General features: G+C 52.7%; 1 protein-coding gene across 1 annotated transcript; it reads left to right on the top strand.

The window, feature by feature from the left end:
* Positions 1 to 11,969: 11,969 nt before the first annotated feature.
* On the top strand, positions 11,970 to 18,544 carry LOC103564917 (RIMS-binding protein 3A-like). Its single transcript, XM_070626881.1, has one exon. The coding sequence runs from the start codon at positions 12,079 to 12,081 to the stop codon at positions 17,041 to 17,043; it is 4,965 nt and encodes a 1,654-aa protein (XP_070482982.1). The 5' UTR covers positions 11,970 to 12,078; the 3' UTR covers positions 17,044 to 18,544.
* Positions 18,545 to 22,680: the final 4,136 nt, after the last annotated feature.

Below are 22,680 nucleotides of genomic sequence, written 5' to 3'. Positions count from 1 at the left end.
TTGAATGCACAGCAAACATTTGATGAAGGACTGTCCCCTCACCTAGAGCAATAGCCAAATGACTGGACAAATGGTTATTGTCGCTGGTGTTGGTGGAGAAGTGGGTGAGGCCTCATGCTTCGTGCTTCAGAGGAAGGAGGGTGATTGGCATAGGTCCAGAGGGGAGAGAAGTGGAGATGGCAGAAGACAGAAGCTAGGTCTGTCCTGGCCACAGTGGGTCACTGGAAAACTGTGATGCTACCCACAGCAATGGGGGCCTTGGGAAGCAGGGGCCATTTGTTGAAAGCCTGGGGATTGCAGTTACACTCAGACCACCAGAGCCAGTGGGCCACGCCATATTGGCACCAATTCAGAACCCAGACTTAGGTCACACAGGCTGAGGCACAAGTCCTTGTGTGACCCTGGGCAGTTTCCTCATCTGGAGAGACAGTGCCAGCCTCCCTGGCTGTGGTGAGGACTCGTGGACAAGACCTGTAACATGAAGGTGAGGGTGGGCTGGCCTGGGGAGCTGGACCAAGGTTGCCAGGGCAAGAGGCCAGCCCAGCCGGAGGGCCAGAAGCTGGCAAAGACTGCCCCTCCCTGCCCAGGAGGGCATGGGCCAGCCAGAGCAGACTGTGGGGCCCAAGAAGTAGAGGCAGAGAGCAGCACAGTCCCTCTCCAGGTATCTGTCCAGGAAGGGGCAGTGCTGGGGTGCCAGGCCTCCCCAAGACCTGGAGTAAGAAGGCCTGGTTGAGATCCCACTGAGCAACCCTTCCTCTCTGCGCTCCAGTTTCTCCTCAGGCAAATGAGGACCATGACAGAACTGTCAAGAATCAATGCCCAGGCAGAGCAAAATGGCAGGGTGAGCTGACCCAGGATTCTCTCCCCTCCAAAATACAACAAAAGATTGGAAGAACTGAATTTCAGAGAATAAACATAATGCCAGCTCTTTAGAGACCTACAATACCAAGAAGGCGGAGATCATAAACCTTGCTTACACCTTCGGAGGTGCTGGAACGGTAGGAGAGAACATCGCTCCCTCCCCTAGAGTCTGCGATCAAGCGCGGCGCGGGTTGGGAGGGAGAGGGGGGAGGGGCCGCGCGACTGGGGGATCATCCAGGACTCCTGCCACTGATTCAGTGGAGACCCGCTGACGAGGCGGGGGGGGGGGGGGGGGGGGGAACTGATCTGCGCGTGTGAGTAACAGCCCCTCCCCTCCAGCAAAGCCAGTGGGCCCAGCCATCTTGCCCCAAGGCGGAGAGCTCATAACACGTCGCTTTCGACCCCCATCTAGTGGCGACAGGGTGTAACTGCAACTGAATTCTACCACCGTGAGAAAAAACTGCTCCTCTACCATCCAGCAATTTATAAAAGCCCCAGATCAGAAGGAAAACAATAAAAACACAGAATTAAGTCCTGAGGACTTAGAATTAGGTAAACTAAGTGATAATGAATTCACAGCAGCTATAATCAAAAAACTCAATGAGGTAGAGAGAAAGATAGAGAAACAAGCCGAGTTCTGGAGTTACTTCACAAAAGAGATTGAAATCATAAAGAAAAATCAAACAGAATTACTTGAGATGAAAAACACAATGGACCAGATAAAACAGAATACGGATTCCCTGAATGCCCGTGTAGACAACATAGAGGAGAAAATTAGCATAATCGAGGATAGACAGGCTGAATGGCACCAGACAAAGGAAGAAAGAGAACTAAGAATTAAAAAAATGAAGAAAATCTCCGAGAGATAATGGATTCAATGAGGAGTAAGAACATAAGGATCATAGGAATTCCCGAGAAGATGGAAAAGGAAAATGGAGCAGAAAGTGTGCTTAATGAAATTATTGAAGAGAACTTCCCAAATCTAGGGATCAATGGAGAAATGTGTGTAGAGGAGGGTTTTAGATCTCCTAGATTTGTCAATGTAAAAAGACCTACTGCAAGGCACATAGTAAAGTTGGCAAATAGGAAAGATAAGGAGAGAATACTCAGGGAAGTAAGAAAACAAAAGAGAATAACCTATAAAGGAGCCCCTATCAGACTGTCAGCGGATTTCTCTACAGAAACCCTACAAGCTAGGAGAGAATGGAGTGATATATTCAAAGCTTTAAAGGATAAAAATCTTCAGCCAAGAATACTCTATCCAGCAAGAATTTCCTTCAGATATGAGGGAGAAATTAAATCTTTTCCAGACAAACAAAAGTTAAGGGAATTTGTAACTAAAAGCCCTCCATTACAAGAAATCCTCAAGAAGGCTCTCATACCTGAAAAAAGAAAAAAGGGAGAAAGGGGACACAATCCACAGACTAGGGAGACCGATGGATAGAACCAGAACAGGATAGCAAATATTCAATTATAGCATTAGGGTAAAGGTAAGGAAACCACCAAAACAAGGACGATCTTAGCACTCTAACTACAAATTAATAAGACGAGTTGGAATAAAAAATGAAAATAATTATTTAGGAGGGGAAGAGCAAAGGGTCTAAATCAGTATTGGTCAAGTAGGTAAGAGACCACCAGAAACTAGACTATATTATACACGAGATTCTAAATACAAACTTCAAGGTAGACACTAAAATTAAGTACAGAACAGAGTCACAAATCATAAATAAGGAAAAATCTAAGAAACCCAGCATAAGAAATTGCAGTATTAAATGGGTAGTCTAAAGCAAACAGGAAAAGAAACGCAGGAAAACAAGGTAATGAGCGACAGATTAACAGCACTAAGTCCACATGCATCAATAATCACTCTCAATGTGAATGGATTTAACTCTCCAATAAAAAGACACAGAGTGGCAAAATGGATTAAAGAACAAGATCCAACAATTTGTTGCCTCCAGGAAACACACCTCAGCCCCAAGGACAAACACAGACTCAGGGTGAAGGGGTGGAGGACAATACTTCAAGCAAATAGCAAGGAACAAAAGGCAGGTGTTGCAATTCTCATATCAGACCAAGTGGATTTCAAAATAAGACAGGTAAAGAGAGACACAGAGGGACAATATATAATGATCAAAGGGACACTTCATCAAGAAGAAATAACGTTTATAAATATCTATGCACCCAACACAGGAGCACCAAGATTCAGAAAGCAACTATTAACAGACCTAAAGGAAGATGTTAAAAACAACACAATAATAGTAGGGGACCTCAACACCCCACTCACATCAATGGACAGATCATCCAGACAGAAAATCAACAAGGAAATAGTGGAGCTAAATGAAAAACTAAAATAATTGGACTTAATAGACATATATAGATCACTCCACCCTGAAGGAGCTGAATACACATTCTTCTCAAGTGCACATGGAACATTCTCTAGGATAGACCATATGTTGGGAAACAAGGCAAGCCTCTACAAATTTAAAAAAATTGAAATAATAACAAGCATCTTCTCAGATCATAGTGCTATAAGGCTAGAAATTAATTACAAGAAAAAAGCTGAGAAAGGCACAAAGATGTGGAGACTAAACAACACACTACTGAACAAGCAATTGATCATTGAAGAAATTAAAGAAGAAGTAAAAAAATACCTGGAAACAAATGAAAATGATAGCATGCCATACCAACTCATATGGGATACAGCAAAAGCTGTACTAAGAGGAAAATTCATCACAATACAGGCACATCTTAACAAACAAGAAAAATCCCAAATAAGCAACCTTAAAGCACACCTAACTGAACTAGAGAAAAAAGAACAAATGAAGCCCAAAGTCAGCAGAAGGAGAGAAATAATAAAAATCAGAGCAGAAATAAATACTATTGAAACGAAAAAGGCAGTAGAAGGATCAGTGAGACAAAGAGCTGGTTTTTTGAGAAGATAAATAAAATTGACAAACCACTAGCCAGACTTACAAAGAAAAAAAGGGAGAAAGCTCAAATAAACAAAATCAGAAATGAGCGAGGAGAAATAACAACAGACTCTGCAGAAATACAACGGATTATAAGAGAATACTACAAAAAACTATATGCCAACAGAATGGATAACCTAGAGGAAATGGATAAATTCTTGGACTCCTACAGTCTCCCAAAGCTCACTCAAGAAGAGGCAGACAATTTGAACAGACCAATCACAAGGAAAGAGATTGAAACAGCAATCAAAAACATCCCAAAGAATAAAACCCCAGGACCAGATGGCTTTCCTGGGGAATTCTACCAAACTTTCAGAGAGGATTTAATACCTATCCTCTTCAAGCTATTCCAAAAAATTAGGGAAGATGGAACACTTCCTAACACATTCTATGAGGCCAACATCACGCTGATACCAAAACCTGACAAGGACACCACGAAAAAAGAGAACTACAGGCCAATATCACTGATGAACATAGATGCAAAAGTTCTAAACAAAATTTTGGCAACCAGAATTCAGCAATTCATCAAAAGAATCATACATCAGGATCAGGTGGGATTCATACCAGGGACACAGGGATGGTTCAACATCCGCAAATCAATCAACGTGATACACCACATCAACAAACTGAGGAATAAAAACCACATGATCATCTCAATAGATGCAGAGAAGGCATTTGACAAGATCCAACAGCCATTTATGATAAAAACTCTGAACAAAATGGGCATAGAAGGAAACTACCTCAACATAATAAAGGCCATATACGACAAACCCATAGCCAACCTCATATTCAATGGGCAAAAACTGAACCCCATCCCCCTGAAAACAGGAACGAGACAAGGATGCCCTCTATCACCACTCTTATTTAACATAGTACTGGAGGTCCTGGCCAGAGCAATCAGGCAAGAAAAAGGAATAAAAGGAATCCAAATAGGGAAGGAAGAAGTGAAACTCTCGCTGTTTGCAGACAACATGATCTTATATATAGAAAACCCCAAAGAATCCATGGGAAAACTCTTAGAAGTAATCAACAACTACAGCAAAGTTGCAGGGTATAAAATCAATTTGCATAAATCAGTAGCATTTCTATACTCCAGTAATGAACCAACAGAAAAAGAACTCAAGAATACAATACCATTCACAATCGCAACAAAAAGAATAAAATACCTTGGGGTAAATTTAGCTAAGGAAGTGAAGGACCTATATAATGAAAATTACAAGGCCTTTCTGAGAGAATTGGATGACGACATAAGGAGATGGAAAGACATTCCATGTACATGGATTGGAAGAATAAACATAGTTAAAATGTCCGTTCTACCTAAAGCAATCTACAGATTCAATGCCATCCCAATCAGAATCCCAATGACATTCTTTACAGAATTAGAACAAAGAATCCTAAAATTCATATGGGGCAACAAAAGACCCCGAATTTCTAAAGCAATCCTGAGAAAAAAGAACAAAACGGGAGGCATCACAATCCCTGACTTCAAAACATACTACAAAGCTACAGTAATCCAAACAGCATGGTACTGGTACAAAAACAGGTGCACAGATCAATGGAACAGAATTGAAAGCCCAGAAATAAAACCACACATCTATGGACAGCTTAGCTTTGACAAAGGAGCTGAGGGCATACAATGGAGAAAAGAAAGTCTTTTCAACAAATGGTGCTGGGAAAACTGGAAAGCCACATGTAAAAGAATGAAAATTGACCATTCCTTCTCACCATTCACCAAAATAAACTCAAAATGGATCAAAGACCAAAAGGTGAGACCTGAAACCATAAGGCTTCTGGAAGAAAACGTAGGCAGTACACTCTTTGACATCAGTATTAAAAGGATCTTTTCGGACACCATGCCTTCTCAGAGAAGGGAAACAATAGAAAGAATAAACAAATGGGACTTCATCAGATTAAAGAGCTTCTTCAAGGCAAATGAAAACAGGATTGAAACAAAAAAACAACCCACTAACTGGGAAAAAATATTTGCAAGTCATATATCTGACAAAGGCTTAATATCCATAATATATAAAGAACTCTCTCAACTCAACCACAAAACATCAAACAACCCAATCAAAAAATGGGCTGGAGACATGAACAGACATTTCTCCAAAGAAGGTATACTGATGGCCAATAGGCACATGAAAAGATGCTCATCATCGCTGATCATCAGGGAAATGCAAATCAAAACTACACTAAGATATCCCTTACACCCGTTAGAATGACAAAAAATATCTAAAACTAATAGCAACAAATGTTGGAGAGGTTGCGGAGAAAAAGGAACCCTCATACACTGCTGGTGGGAATGCAAACTGGTGCAGCCACTATGGAAAACAGGATGGAGATTCCTCAAAAAATTAAAAATGGAAGTACCATACGATCCAGCCATCCCACTACTGGGTATTTATCCAAAGAGCTTGAAGTCAGCAATCCCAAAAGTCCTGTGCACCCCAATGTTTATTGCAGCACTGTTTACAATAGCCAAGACGTGGAAGCAACCTAAGTGTCCAGCAACAAACGAATGGATAAAGAAGATGTGGTACATATATACAATGGAATACTACTCAGCTGCAAAACAGAACAAAATCATTCCATTTGCAATAACATGGATGGACCTTGAGAGACTTATGTTAAGTGAAATAAGCCAGCGAGAGAAAGATAATCTGTGTATGACTCCACTCATGAGGAATTTAAAATTATGGACTAAGAACAGTTTAGTGGCTACCAGGGGAAAGGTGGGGTGGGGGGTGGGCACAAAGGGTGAAGTGGTGCACCTACAACATGACTGACAAACGTTAATGTACAATTGAAATTTCACAAGATTGTAACCTATCAATAACTCAATAAAAAAAAAAAAAAAGAATCAATGCCCAAAGGGGCATGGGCCTGCCCTGGGAGGGACGGGCATGGGAGAGGGCAGATGCAGAGGGCTGGGGGCTATGCCCGTCCCGCTACCTGGAGTCCAGTCTCAGCTCTGGGCAGCCCTCACGTCCTCTCCTGCCTCAGCTCATGGGGAAGCCTGCTCTGGGGGGCTCTTCTCCCCACTGGCAGCACACCCCTTGCTCGCAGCCCAAGCTGACTTTACTCCATTCCTTTGCCATGTTTGTGTTTAACCTCTGTGCCCTCCCTTCAAGAACAGAGGCCATGCCTGGCCTATCTGCCTCTGTCTTCTTTAGACATGTATTTACTGAGTACCTACTGTGGTCAGGCACCGCTCGAGATGCTGAGGAGACATCAGAGTATAGAAGAAAACACCTTGACCCCAAAATAAAGGAAGTGAAGTGGGAAGCTATAGCTATGGAGGTTAGGAAGCTTAAAACCCTCCAGTGAGCAATCAGGATGGAGCCCACGCCCCTCACCAAGGCCAGGCAAGCTCCGCAAAGCTCATGTCTGTGGTGGCAGAGCTGAAACAGGGCCAGGCTAGGCTGGCAGAGGAGGGATATGAACCAGATTGCCCAGGATCCTAGACCCCGTGACCACATGGCACAAAGGTCACACATTGGCACTGTGGGGAGAGGCAGCATGGCATAGAGGGCTGGTGATGTGGGGCGAACCAAGACATGAGGGGGACATGAGCCTTCTGTCAGGTCAGTGGAATCACAATGTCAGGGCGATGTGTGTGTGGGGGGGGTTGCACATAATAGACAGGAGTGTCTGTAACCCACAGGTTTTCAAACTTGCTTCTAGCAGCACACCTCTTTATTAAAGCAAAGTCCTCCTTAGGACCTGCTAAATGACACTGAGTGGCTCAGCCCTGTTGAAGCAGGTAGGGGAAACGTCTCCCCTTTAGCTCCCAGCACATCGCCCCACCACCAACAGTCCTGCAGTATTTCCCAGGAACCCTGGAACCCTAAGGAACCCAGTTTGAAAAACACCTACGTAATCCATCTTCCATATTATAGGCAAGAAAGCTGAGAGCCAGAGAATGCAGCAACATAGTGAATTAATGCCAGTCTCTGCTCTCCCAGAGCTCAGATGCGGATGACAAGCAGGTCACTGCGCAATATGATGAGTGTAGGGATGCCAGAAGCCCGGCACTGGGGAAGCCCTGGTTTACTCATCCACTCAACCACATTCCAGAATGCCTCTCACATGCCGCGGGTGATGCCAACATGGGCAGCTGCTAGATGGTGACTCTGGGGTTCCCAGAGACTCACCCCAGGGGTCCTTCTCCTTGGCGGCAGCCTGCCCTCCTACCTTGACTGTTGAAGGCCCCTCCCGAGGCTGCAGCAGGGGTCTGAAGCCCCACTCACTGCCCTGAAATGACAATCCAGCTCTGTCACAGCTGCCCATGTGCCCTGGCAAGCCATTTGCTCCCACTGAGCCTCAGGTTCTCTTCTGTCAAACAGAGCTGTAGTGAAGATTCCATGGAGACACCCTCCCCATGGCCACCACGTCCAGTGGCCCAGCACCAGTTCAAGGCTAAGGTTGTCCCCGCGTCTCTCTCTCTCCCCTGCCGCCCCCGACCCACCTCACCTCTCAAAAACAACATCTGGAGCCATAATTCCCAGTGTTCTTGTTACTTACCACTGCCCAAAGGCATCTCCCATGGCTCACCAGGGTTCAGGGGAACCTAGTTTGAAAAACATGAGTATGGGGGAAAGGGCAGAGCCCAGAGGGCCACATACTGAATGAACACAGTAGGTGCTTCTCTGAGCCCCAGTTTTCCCACTTGCAAAATGGGGCCAAGATCACCTGTACACCTACGTGGGGAAATGACTGTGTAAGTGAGGGGCGCTGTCTGCTTGTCCTGCGCCAGGAACAACCCAGGAAGGTGGGCCACAGAAGAGAGATTGTATCAGGGAGGGGAAATCCACTCAGAAGTGTTCTGTGGGTGGTTCATGGCTAGACAACCATTCTCAAAGCAGCAGATCCTGAGTTGTGAGAGGCCTCGAGTGCCGCCCAGGCCAGGCCGACACCATAGACTGAGAAGCAAGGAGATCTCTAATGAGACCACAACATTAAAGGCTGGATGCAAATAACCAGGTACCAGATGTGCATCCGCATCTCCCAGGAGCCACGTGGTGCTGGGGCAGGAAAGGCAGGGAGGAGCCAGATTTAGGTAGGGTTCCTGAGCTCCCAACCACACAGGCAGCCAGGCTGAGAGAAGCCGTGTGTGTGTGTGTGTGTGTGTGTGTGTGTGTGTGTGTGTGTGTGGGCATGCACAGGTGTGTGAGTGTGTGTTCCACAGCTCGGGACCTTACCAACATCTCTGCTGAGACCTGACCAGCCTGAGGCCTCTACCCAAGGCCCCAGTGGGCAGCCCTTGCTGCCAGGTGGTACCTGAATGTGGGAGGTAGGCAGGCCAGGTGGCCAGGTCAGGCAGTGCCCTTCATGCTCTTCCTGTGTGCCTGGCCCTGGGTCTCTATCCCTCCTTTCTGGAAAGGGACTTTTCACTTACACCTCCCCTGAGCCCACTCTAGGGAGGGACACAAATGTGTATCAGCTATGTCCCTGCTCCGAAAGGAGAGGCCCTAGGTGAGGTGATCATGGCTGTAGAGTCCTGGGAAGCCTGGGCCCAGCCTGGAGAGTCAGGGCAGTCTTCCTGGAGGAAAGAACTGCTAAGCTGAGGCCAAAGGAAGAGGTGGGTAATAGGTGAGTGGACAAAAGCAGGGGTTGTTTGGGACCAAATAATCAGCCAGATGACCTTGAGCAGTAGTCTAGATCCACTGGGGCTTGAAACTTCTCATCTGTAAAATGGGTGGTTTAAAGAATGTTTGGGAGAGGCTGGCCTGGTGGCACAGTGGTTAAGTTCACACATTCCGCTTCGGTGGCCTGGGGTTCACCGGTTCGGATCCTGGGTGTGGACATGGCACCGCTTGGCAAGCCATGCTGTGGTAGGCATCCCACATATACAGTGGAGGAAGATGGGCACAGATGTTAGCTCAGGGCCAGTCTTCCTCAGCAAAAAGAGAAGGATTGGCGGTAGATGTTAGCTTGGGGCTAATCTTCCTCAAAAAAAAGAAAAATGTTTGGGAAACGCTTAGCACTGAGCACGGCACATGGTCCATGCTGGTGCTTGGTCTGAAGTAGGCATTGTTGTTGTTTTGTGTTGGGCAAAGTTGGCATCCCAGGCAGGGGGAACAGAACCTGCAAAGGCCCAGAGGCCTCTGAGCCAGGGGTATTCTTCAGACTCCTGGAAGAAGCTTGTGAGGGTCCAGGCCAAGCCCTGATGGGAAGATGGGAACTTACGCAGACCTCGGTGCAGCTCTTTCTGCACACTCAGCCCTCGCTGACAGAGTCATAGTGTCCCTCCCACCCTGGGAGGCTGGTGCAATCAATACATCCGTGTGTAGAAGCTGGAAGAGGTGAAGGAATCTGCCCTGGTCACTCAGGCACAAAGTGGCCGAGCCTAGATGGACACCTAGCTCTCTGAGGCTTCCCATCTGCCATGGGGCATCTGGAGTGAGTCCCAGGGGGCAGAAAGAGCACCCATTCTGCCTCCACCACGGTAACCTTGCCCAGCCTCAGCCACATCCTTGCCTCATGGATCTGTCTCTCCAGCTGCAAAAAAGGGACTAGGAGGGGCCGATGGCACAGTGGTTAAGTGTGCACATTCTGTTTCGGTAGCCCAGGGTTTGCCAGTTCAGATCCCAGGTACGGACATGGCACTGCTTGGCAAGCCATGCTGTGGTAGGCGTCCCTCATATAAAGTAGAGGAAGATGGGCACGGATGTGAGCTCAGGGCCAGTCTTCCTCAGCAAAAAGAGAAGGATTGGCAGCAGATGTTAGCTCAGGGCTGATCTTCCTCAAAAAAAAAAAAAGGGGGGGGGACTAGGATTAGAATTAGTGAGCTGCCAACCAGGGAGCCTTACTCTGTTCTGGGCACTATGTGTTCTCACCTCATTGAACCTCATAAACCAAGGAAATGGATGCTCAGAGAGCTCAGTGAACGCCGGGAGGTCACACAGCCCAGAAGGGGATGCATTATTGGTCCATTTTACAGATGAGGACATGGGAGTGGAGTAAGAAGCTGAAAGACTGTTGGACTCCAAAGCCCTGTCAGCCCTAACCATCTGACAAAACCGCCCCTTGGAGACCTATGAAAAGTTCTCTGGCCTTACTGTCTCCAGGGAGGCGGTATAGGGACCCAGAGGAGTCCAGAGGGGCCTCTGGCTTTGCCTTTTGGAGAGGCAGGCAGCCCCAGGCACTCCTGGGCCAGATCAAAGCATGTGCTGGGTCCCCGTAGCAGCCCCATTCTCTCACCTCCCTCCCTGCCTCTCCAACTGGCTGGCCTTCCACTCCAGGTTCTACTTGACCTGCTCTTCTTCTGCAGATACAAAATGTGAGACTCCCTCTGGGAGAAAGACTGGGGAGGGGTCCTCAGGGCTGCGATCCTGAGATTGGGTGGATAGAGTCAAAGTACCCAGGAATCTGGAGGCAGAATTTTGCAGGTTTGAATTTCTACTTAGCTACTTCTGGGCTGTGTGATCATGCAGAGGTCCTAATTTCTCAGACTGTCCTTGCAGGATGATTGTAAAAGTAAGCCAGGAAAACACAAGTCAGAGCTTTGGTCCTCAAAGGAGCCCTTCTTCTCCCCTGTCTTGGCTGGCACCATGACCAGGCCACAGACTCAAGACTTCTTATCTGTAAAATGGGCATAGGAGTTTTAAATAGATAATGTATGCAAATACTTAGCTCCGCAGGGGTCCTTGGAAGGGTAGGTGCAGTAGGGGTGCAGGTGCCAGATGCACTCTCCCCTAGTTACAGGCCCAGGGCTCACCTCCAAGTTTGGACATATCCCGTTACAGTTCCTAGCCACCAAGGCCAAACATGCCACTTCAACTCATGGCAGGGCCAGGCCAGGTCTGCTCACCCTGTTGGTGATCTTGACCCACACAAGAAGCCCCTTTCTCAGGCCTGAAGGACGGGCCGGGCTTCCCACGGGGCCGGTTGATGGGAAAGAGATTGTACAATGCCTGGGAGAGCTCCCTTGGTGGGTCACGTGGCGCAAACAACAGGGCAAGGCCTGGGGCCAGAGACCCCTGGGCATCCCAGAAAGGACCTGGGCTGGATTGAGCAGGAGTATGGAGAGCCCAGCCCTCGCCTAGGCAGCCGGGAGAGGAGCGCGGGCTAGTACACCCATCGTAGGGGGTGGGGGAAGACGCCCAGAGGCGGAAGGGGCGCGCGGAGACCCCCCGGGGCGCCGGAAGGGACGCGCGGGGCGGTTGGCCGCGGCCGCTACGGCGGCCGTTGGCAAGCGGCGGTCTGGGCCAGGCGAGGTCAGGCTTCTGGCCCGGCCGCGGCCACCATGACCAAGGACTCGCCCAGCCCTTCGGGCGGCAGCCGCGCGACACCCAAGAAGCCGAGTAGTCCAAGCCCGGCGGCTGCGGTGCTGGAAGAGCAGAGGCGGGAGCTGGAGAAGCTGCGGGCCGAGCTGGAGGCGGAGCGGGCGCGCGGGCGGGCCGAGCGGCGGCGCTTCGCGACCCATGAGCGCCAGCTGCGGGAGGTGGCCGAGCGGGAGCGGCAGCAGCTGGTTGACCATCTGCGCTCCAAGTGGGAGGCTCAGCGCGGCCAGGAGCTGCGGCAGCTGCAGGAGGAGATGCTGCGGGAGCGCGAGGCCGAGATCCGGCAGCTGCTGCGCTGGAAGGAAGCCGAGATGCGGCAGCTGCAGCAGCTGCTGCACCGCGAGCGCGACGGCGTCGTGCGCCAGGCCCGGGAGCTTCAGCGCCAGCTGGCCGAGGAGCTGGTGAACCGCGGCTACTGCGGCCGCGCGGGGGCGCCCGAAGCCGCCGCCGCGCAGTGCCACTGTCGCTTGCAGGAAGTGCTGGCACAGCTTCGCTGGGAGACGGATGGTGAGCAGGCCTCGCGCATCCGTCACCTGCAGGCGGCGCTCGACAAGGAGCGCCAGCTCTTCCTCAAGTACATCCTGGAGCACTTCCACTGGCACCCCGCTTTGTCCGGCTCTCCCGACCCCCAGGCAGTGCATTCTTCGGGAGAGCCGCCGCCAGAGACTGCCGGCGCCTCGCGAGACCCCCCGAAGTCTGCCTGTCGACTCGAATCCCTCGACAGCCTGAGCTCTGGCGTCCGCGTGCGCTCCCGCTCCCTCGACGAGGTGCCGGCGGCGTGTTCCAACTCCCCAGACAGCCTGCTCCCCACGCGCTCCAGCTCCCTCGATTCCTTGGCACCAGCGCGTTCCCACTCGCTCAACAGCACCCTGAGTCGCCCCAAGGCCCCTGAATCCGAGGAGCGGGCCTCTTCCTCGCCAGACGCCTCCATCGTAGGCTCCCCGAGCCCCCCGCCGCCGCCGCCGCCACCACCACCACCACCACCTCCACCACCACCATCGGAGCACAGGAGACCTAGAGACCCAAGAAGAGGAGAAGAGGCCAGGAAGCAGCCCTGCGGGGCCCCGACCCCCTTGCCGCCGGGCCTGGACTACCATGAGCTGGTGAAACAGAACGCAGAACTGTCCGACGCGGTGCAGGTGCTGGCGCGCCGCTGCTCAGGCCTGCGCGAAGAGAACATGCAGCTGCGGCGCGCAGGCTTCCCGGAGGAGGCGAACGAGAAGGTGAAGCGTCTCAAGGTGAAGCACGCAGAGCTGACAGGCCTGGCGCGGCGCCTAGAGGACCGGGCCCGCAAGCTGCAAGAGACCAACCTGCGGGCTGTGAGCGCGCCTGTGCCTGGCGAGAGCCGCGCTGGCCTGGAGCTGTGCCAGGCATTCGCCCGCCAGCGCGCCCGGGACTTGTCGGAGCAGGCGAGCGCTCTGCTGGCCAAGGACAAGCAGATCGAAGAACTGCGGCAGGAGTGCCACCTGCTGCAGGCGCGTGTTGCCTCGGGCGTCAGCAGCGCCCTCCACTCTGGGGGGATTGCCGCCCGAACCCAGGGGCTCAGCGTCAGCGACTTGGACCGGCTGCAGCGTGAGTCCCAGCGGGAGGTGCTACGCCTACAGAGGCAGTTGGCGCTGCAGCAGGGCACCGTCGGCGCCCGAGCCGAGGCGGGCGGGCAGAGCGCACCCTGCGAAGAGGCGCGGCGCCAGGTGCAGGAGCTGGAGCGCGAGCTGGGCGCCCGGCGGCTGGAGTGCGAAGAGCTGGGTGCGCAGGCGGCGGCGGCGCGGCGGCGTGGCGAGGAGGCCGAGGCGCAGCTGCAGGCGGCGCTACGCGAGGGCGCCTGGCTGGCCAAAGAGAACGCGCGGCTGCAGGCCCAGGCCGACTGGACGCAGAAGGTGGCGGCCGAGAACAACGACGTGCGCGGACAGCTGGGCCGCGCGTGCCAGGAGCGCGACGCCGCCGGCTTGCTCGCGGAGCAGCTGCTGCAGCAGGCGGCACGCGGACAGGACAGGCAGCAACAGCTGCAGCACGACCTGCGGAAGGCCCTGAGTGATCTCCAGGCTGCCCGGGAGGAGATGTGGGCACTGCAGTGTCAGCCTGGTCACCCTTCCCAGGAACCCCAGGAGTCCCCCCAAACCGTGGAGTACCAAGTTAAAGGTAGTGGAAGGACCAAGTTCAAGCCAGGGCCTGAAGACCAAGCATCCTCACAGCCCAGCAGAGACAAACAGGAAAAGAAGGAAGCCTCCTTGCTGGAGACACCAGTTGCCCTGGGGGAGCCAGCCACTGCCCCCCAAGTGCCAGACAGAGTCCTAGCCAGCCAGCCTCTGGACGCCAGGCCCCAGGCCAAGAAAACCAGCTCCCATCTGAACTTCTCCTCTGAGGTGGAGTCCATGTGGGCCACCATACAATCTTGCCCTGCTCTGGACATGGACACAGCCAGCGAGGGGGAGGATCTGGAGCCTGACAGTGTGTCCTCAACCCTGGAAGCGGGGGACTCAGAGGCCCCCACCACTCCCAAGTTCAAGATCTTCCTGGCTCAGTATAGCTACAACCCGTTTGAGGGGCCCAATGAGCACCCTGAGAGCGAGCTGCCCCTCACGGCTGGGGATTATGTATACATCTTTGGGGACATGGATGAGGACGGCTTTTATGAAGGGGAGCTTGAAGACGGCCGCCGGGGGCTGGTGCCCTCCAACCTGGTGGAGCAGATTCCAGACAGCGATATCCTGGGCTGCCTGCCACCCGAGGCCGCTGACCTTGGCCCCACTCGACTCCCGGCTGGGCAGACAAAAGCTTTGAAGGAAGACGCTGGTCACAGCTTATTACACGGGAAAGCCCAGGAAGCTGTGGACAGGGGGCCATGCCAGATGGTGTGGGCAGGCTCCAAGACAGAAGCGGCAATAGAGATCTCAGATGCCAAAACAGAACATGGCCGGCTGGGCTTGCAGCAGAGTGTGGAGGAGGAAGGTTTCTCCAGATCTCTTCTGGGGGCCAACGGGGCCCTTTGTGTGGCCCCCATGCAACTACACCTGCAGAGTGTTGCAGCCACTTCGGCCGAGGTCACTTGGGTCTACAGCAGCAGCAGCCACCCCCACATGGTATACCTTGGTGACCAGGAGCATGCCCTGACCCCAGCAGGTGTGAGCTCCTACACCTTCCACAACCTGCATCCCGGCACACGGTACCAGGCACGGGTGGAGGTGCGGCTGCCCTGGGATTCGCTGCAGGTGCTTTGGGAAACGATGTCCTCCACTATCACCTTCGACACGCCCTTGGCAGGACCCCCTGACCCTCCACTAGATGTGCTGGTGGAGCGCCACGCCTCCCCAGGCCTCCTGGTGGTCAGTTGGCTCCCAGTGACCATTGACTCGGCTGGGTCCTCCAATGGAGTCCGGGTCACTGGCTACGCTGTGTATGCTGATGGGCTCAAGGTTGCAGAAGTCGCCGATGCCACCGCTGGGAGCACCCTGTTGGAATTTTCCCAGCTCCAGCTGCCCCTGATGTGCCAGAAGGTCTCGGTGAGAACTATGTCTCTTTGTGGCGAGTCTCTGGATTCAGTGCCAGCTCAGATCCCTCATGACTGCTTCACCTGTCAGCAGTTGCCAGAGACTTCTCCCTTTAGCTACACATGTGGTGACCCATCCACCTGCAGAGTTACCTTCTCCTTCTGCCCTCAGAGACTGGCGCTGTCTTCCCTGAGTGCCAAGGCCAGCCCCCACATCCCTGGAAGCTGTGGGGAGCCCCAGGCCCAGTTCCTAGAAGCACTCCCTGAAGAACCCCCAAGGAGGCGGTCCCCAATGCCTGACCTGAGTTCAGAAGGAGAATGTCCAAGCACAGGGTCTGGCCGCCAAGCCCAGGGGCCTGCAGACACCCAGGAGGTCTACAGAAAGGACCTGCTCTTTCAGAAGAGTCCCCAGAACCACAGGCCACCTCTGCCCAGTGGCCAGCCTGTGGGGGAAGAAGACCACTACCAGCACATGGGCACCAGCCAAAGCCCTGCTCTGGGAGTCGTCCATCTGTCCCCTGAGTGTGGGCCTGGGAAAGAACCATGTCAGGAAAAGGCTGCCCTCGAGAAGGTCCTTAGGCAAAAGCAAGATTCCCAAAGGTTTGCCCCTCCCCAGCTGGGCACCAGCCAACGGCATGTGTCTGACTTTTGTGACATTTTGCAGGAGGAGGCGGCAGTATGCTTCCGACCGTGGGGCACAGAGAGGCGAGAGCAGAAAAAGGAGCTTAGTACCCAGAGCAGGCGAGGTCAGGCTCTGGGGGGCAAGAGAGAGTGCCAGCTCCATGAGCCCAGCTCAGCGCTGTGTCCAGCTCCATCCAGCAAAGTCATTAAGATGTCCAGGGGTGGCCCCCCATTGCTGGGGACAGGGGTGGACTCCCCAGCCAAGCTCTCTGTGGCCCTCTTTGATTATGACCCCCTGGTGATGTCTGCCAATACTGAGGCTGCAGAGGAGGAGCTGGCCTTCCAGAAAGGGCAGTTGCTGAGAGCGGAGAGCTCTCAGGACACCCATGGCTTCTACCATGGTGAATGCAATGGGCAAGTGGGCCACGTCCCTGGGCAGCTGGTGGCCGAGGTGGAGGGGTGCATGGAGCAGACTGATGGAAGGTGGCATTTACCGGCTCAAGGGCACCTGCCCTCTGTGGCCCACCTTGATACCCTTGGGGAGGTCACCAATCCCCAGAGCTCCTTCCCTATGCCCCAAGGGAACCCCAGGAGGCCCCCACTGTGGACTCCAATGACCATGATGGCAGCTCTGGACTATGACCCCAAGGACGAGCGAGCAGGGGGCCCAGTGAAGGGCAAGCTGTCACTGAGGGCAGGGGACGTGGTCAAGGTCTACGGGCCTGTGGATGACAAGGGATTCTATTATGGGGAGTCGGGTGGCCACAGGGGCCTGGTCCCAGCTCACCTGCTGGATCACATGTCCCTCCATGGAGAGTGAGCAAGGTTCCCCGCAAGGGTAGTGGCCTCTGGCCCCCAGACCCCGCCAGAGGAGGAGCAAGCACACACCCCCTTCTACCAGCACCCTCCTAGCCTATGTGAGCAGCGCTTCCCCAAGCGCCACTGTGGGAAACCGATGGCAGTCCCCAGGTGTCCCCTAGCCCCTGAGAGCAGCAGGGCTTAAGTCTGAACGGAGCTGCTTCCAAAAGAAAACAGAACAAGCAGCCCCTGAGAGTCTGACAGGCCATTTTGGAGTTGTTGGTAACCAGGACAGGTATTCGGAGAAGTGCCTTTTTCTGTGTTCTTTAGGAATTTAACATTATTCATCCATTGCCTTGTATGAAAGTCTCAAGAAAAGCCTGCCTCTTGAACATAAGAAAGAAAATAACATTCTGGTTGCTTTTTTTTTTTCTTAACCCCTCATTAAAATGTTCATAGAAAAAAGAAAGAATATTTCAGAAGGGAAAGCACAACTAAGGGACACACAAGCCTGCCCCTCCTCCCTCTTCCTTGTGTCCAGCAGGCCCGCAGGGCTGCAGATGTGTGTCCCAGGCCTGCGGGGGAGGGTGCCCCTACTCTTCAGAAGGAGCTCAGCTCAGGGTCTGCTGGCAGGGCCTCCAAGGCTCCAGCTGAGAGCCAGGGCTGAGAAGCGGGGCCCCAGAGGCTCTGGTTGGCCAGCCTTTCCCTTGGGCGTTCCCGCACCGACTGTGACCCTGGTGTCAGCCCTCTGTGGAGGGTGGGGTCAGCATCTCCCAGCTGGGGGTCCCACTCTGCACTTTCCCCAGCACTTCTCACTTCTCTAGGGACCTTCCTGGGAGGGTGTTTCCGTAGTTACCCCATTTTACAGAAAAGCCACCTAAGGCTCCAAGGGTCCCCCTTGTCAGGTCACATGACTGCAGAGCTGCTTCCTTCCGTGGTCTTCCGGGGCCCCTCTTCCATGAGAGTGGGGATGAAGGTGGCCTTCGTCCTCCTCTGCTTCTGTTTGATGCTCCTTTGTTTCCCGTGCCCAATGACACAGTCAGAGGAAGGGCACTGCCTTCCCTGGGGGTGGGAGGAAATGACTGGAAGCATTCCCAGGCAGAAAGATTGGAGCCACGGGCGGGTTCTTTGTGAAGTTGGTGAATTGGGTCCAGCGGGTTCCACAATGCTGTGCCTGGGGCTGAAGGCAGGAACAGGGAAGGGGCAGGTCCAGGGGCCATCTCAACCTGCACACTTACTGCTGCCTTATCCTCAAAAGAATACAGGAACTAACTTGGCAGCTGTGGTGTGTGCACGCACTTACCACTCAGGAGCAGAAGGCTGCAGGCTTCAGCCCGGGAGGAAACCCTCCTTACTCCTCATCTACCGAGGGCCACCGTGGTTCCTCTCATGCTGACAACCACCCATTTTTACAGTGAGAAAACAGACTCAGAAGGCTCCACGGCTGGCCCGGTGAGGCAACCTGGACTGGCTCATAATTTCTTTTTCTTTTTTTCAGTTGAAATAAAATATACATAACAAAATTTGCCATCTCAACCATTTCTAAATGTACAATTCAGTAGTGTGAGGTATTTTCACATTATTGTACAACCAATTTGCAGAACTCTTTTCATCTTTCAGAACTGAATCTCTGTACCCATTAAACAACTCCCACTCCCTCCTCCCCCAGCCCCTGTTAAATTCTAATCTATTTTCTGTCTCTATGAATTTGACTACTCTAGGGACCTTGTATAAGTAGACTCACACAGTCAGTGTGTCTTTTGTGACTGGCTTATTTCACTTGACATAATGTCCTCAAGGTTCATCCATGTTGTAGCATGTGTAAGGATTTCCTTTTTAGTGGCCGGCCCTGTGGCCGACTGGTTATGTTCGCGCACTCTACTTTGGCGGCCCAGGGTTTTGTGGGTTCGGACCCCGGGCGCAGACATGACACTGCTCATCAAGCCATGCTAGGGCGGCATCCCACACAGCAGAACTAGAAGGACCTACAACTAAAATATACAACTAAGTACTGGGGGGCTTTGGGAAGAAAAAAAAAAATTCCTTTTTAAGGCTGAATAATGTTCTGTTAGATATATCGCATTTTGTTTATCCATTCATCCTTGTGTGGACACTCGGGTTGCTTCCACTTTTTTGGCAATTGTGAATAATGCTTCTGTGAACATGGGTGTGCAAATATCTCTTCTCAGCTTTCACAAATTTCCAAACCATCAGATCCCTGTGAGCTCACAACCCGAGATGGAACCTGAGGACGATGAGTAACAAGAAAACTGCTCCTGCAAGGGAGGACAGCCCACCCCTCCCAGCTCCTGGGCTCTGGAGGGGGGCCTGGTGGGCTGCCCATGGGCTGAGGGGTGGCAACGAGCACAGTTCCCACACACTGGAAGAGCAATGACACTTTAGCAAGAAATAAAATCTTTTTTTTTTCCCCCGAGGTTATTTTTTTTTTAAGATTTTATTTTATTTTATTTTTTCCTTTTTCTCCCCAAAGCCCCCACTACATAGTTGTATATTCTTAGTTGTGGGTCCTTCTAGTTGTGGCATGTGGGATGCCACCTTAGCAGGGCTCGATGAGCGGTGCCGTGTCCGCGCCCAGGATTCGAACCTACGAAACACTGGGCCGCCTGCAGCAGAGCGCACGAACTTAACCACTCAGCCATGGGGCTGGCCCCAGAATCTTTCTTAATGAATAGATTCATACAAACTTTAACCCACACTCTTTCAAAATTAAATACAATAACTGTAATTCCATAAGAACCACAAATGCAACCCAACAAGAATTTTGCCAGCCATATTGTTGCATCACTCTTTACTTACCTTTACATCCTTCCCTGACCACTGGCCAAGATCGTTCACCATTTTCCCAACAGCTGCAGAATAGTCCATTGCATGGCTATGGAGTCGTACCCCACCCGTCCTTCGGGCCCCCGTCCTGCTTTATTTTTCTCCATTGCCCTCATCCACACCTGGTATGTTACCTGTGTTTTTTTCTATTGTCTGTATTTCGCCCCGACAGCTATCCCCCCACCAGAATGTAAGCTCCACAAAAGAAGAGCCCTCTTCGGCTTGTTCACTGCCCGGTACATGGTAGGTCCTCAATAAATGCGTGCTGAATGAAGGAACAAGCAGTTTCCGACCACCCTCTGTGAGGCCCCTGTTCAGGGCTCCAGGCGTTCACACCACGCACTGCGCTGCTCCACCAATTGGGATAGAGTAAGACATGGACCCTGGGCAGCAGAGGAAGGCTTTGCTAATTCTGATTATGCGCACTTGAGCAGGTGAGGAGGAGGGTATCCTAGGCAGCAGGAACAGCAGAAGCAAATGCCCTGAGGCATGAGAATAAAGAGTGACTACACATTTGGGAAAACTCGGGGAGCAGTGGCACAGGCAGGGGGAAAGAGACTGGGGACAGGCGCCCACCAGCTGGTGAGGGCCCCCTCTCCTGGCAGGGCTTCAAAGTCAGTCTCCGGAGCTTCTGCATGTTGCCACTAGGGGGCAGTCTGAATGCACCAAGGATTGCTCCCCAGGGACTGTGCACCTGGGGGGAGCTGCCTGGGGCCACACCTGCCTGCTCAGGCCCTGAGCCCCAGTGTCAGGGTGAGCAGGAACTGTCTCTTTGAACGGGCAGGCCTGGGATTCAGGCCCTGCACAGCCTTGTTCTCTCCTTCCCCTCTCGCCAGAGCACCCTGGGGAGTCTGACATGTACCCATAGGAACTGTCTTTCCAGGGGACCCAGGACCAGTATCGGGCCTGGCAAGTATAACACTCAACCACAGGAAAACCTCCCTCTTCATTCTTCTTGCAGTTCCACTCCTGCAAATCCTAGTTTTCCCAAGGCTGCTGGAAGTTTTAGTGAATGAAGAAAGAAGCACAATGCCCGGCCAGCTGGAGGAGGGAGGGCCATGGAGTTTGGGAACCCAGCCATCTGGGTCTAAACCCTGGCCTGCCAGTGGTCTGCCAGCTCAGAGACCTCTCTGACCCTCAGTTTCCTCATCCTTTGCAGATCATGTGTGCAGAGCCCTTGACTGAGGGTCAGGATCCAAAGGAAAACCAAGAAAGCTGGTGAGGGCACAGGTGGCAGGAGTTTGGGGCAGCGGCAGGTGGTTCTGGCTCCAGCTTGCATCTCACAAGGGCCCTGAGAACCAGAAGACTTTGAGTAGAGGCAAGGGGAGGCTGCACGGGCCTAGTGAAGTGGGCAGGCTGGGAAGGAGCAGATGCCTCTGGTCATGGCCTATACCAGGGCCCCTCCCCAACTGACCAGATGACCTGGAGGCCCAAAGCCTGTCCAGGCCTGCCCAGGAGGGGACAGTGGAATGGGAAGCCCAGCTGGCCAGAAGGCAGAGGAGCCTACGTTGTGGGCAAAGAGGCGGCACTCAGAGAATTCAGAGAGTTCTGGAGCAAGAGTCATTGAGCCTGTCCCAGCGATGTCCATTTCTGCCCAGGGGCCTCTGGCCAGAGTAGGTCTTGGCACCTCGCCAGCCCCTCCTCATGGAGGGGAGACTTTCAGATGTCTCTCCACAGGGACTCTCACTTCCTGCTCCCTGCAAGGTTGGCATGGCTGACCCTGTTTCACAAACCAGGAGGCTGAGACCCAGGGGCAGGTGCAAAAGCAGCTGCCACAAAGCAGCATGAAATGGCCAAGCAGCTCCTTCCAGCCTCTTCTATGTTCCGCCTGCTGTGGGGACCCACATCCTACCAGAGCCCTTGGGACCAGCCCATGCGGGGCGACCTGCCCCTCCCGCCCTTTGCCACTGTTCGTCTTCAAAATGTAAAGTTAACTGATCAATTTCAGAGTCACTGTATGAAATCTGTGTTCACAAGAACACAACATAAAAGACACAATATAAAAAGCTCAGTGATACCTCCAAGGTCCATTTTAAGCTTATTCTGCTTTTTGGTCAGACTCCGTCTCCTTGTCATCCCCATGGAGGTTGGGGTCTGGAGGCTGCATGGAGGTGTGTGGAAGTCAGGGGTTCCACCCAGGGTAGAACATGCTGGGTCACCTTAGGTCTTGTGAAACCGAGCATATTGTCAGGTGGAGCCAGCTCCAGGAACCCAGGCACAGAGGGTTCCTGGGGCCATGGTGGAATCACTGACACCTCAGCCGGCCCCACAGGTCCAGCTGGCCTTTAGGCTCAGCCATTCCTGTCCCTGCCCCAGGTGGTGGGTGGGGTTTGCAATTAGGTCTGTTCTGGGCTGAAATGCCCTGCATTTGGAGGTCCCCCCTCTCTCCAAAACCCTGGCCTCCAATACCTGGCTACAGTCTTGTGTGCCCCACTGTGCCTTGAACCACCAAGCAAATTCCCTTCAAATTCTCCTGTAACTGACCACCTGATGGGCTATGCCTACCTGGCTGGACCTCCAGGACATTGACCTCAGCCTGGGGGACCCCACTGGCCACACCCCCTTGATCAGGCTAGAAGGTGGCCTCCTGGGGACTCAGCCCCTCCTGCTCAGGGACAGGGGCTGAATTTGAACCCTGGACCACCTACTTCCTGGTTGGGCAACCTCCAGGCAGTTTCTTTTTTTTTTTTGAGGAAGATTAGCCCTGAGCTAATATCTGCTACCAATCTTCCTCTTTTTGCTGAGGAAGACTGGCCCTGTGCTAACATCTGTGCCCATCTTCCTCTACTTTATATGTGGGACGCCTGCCACAGCA

This window comes from Equus przewalskii, chromosome 7 (genome assembly GCF_037783145.1).
Source record: "Equus przewalskii isolate Varuska chromosome 7, EquPr2, whole genome shotgun sequence".
Lineage (NCBI taxonomy): Eukaryota > Metazoa > Chordata > Mammalia > Perissodactyla > Equidae > Equus > Equus przewalskii.
The sequence above is the reverse complement of the archived record's forward strand: the minus strand, read 5'-3'. Positions and strand labels throughout refer to the sequence as shown.

Excerpts from the sequence above, each read along its gene's own strand:
- LOC103564917 (XM_070626881.1), top strand. The coding sequence starts at position 12,079 with ATGACCAAGGACTCGCCCAGCCCTTCGGGCGGCAGCCGCGCGACACCC.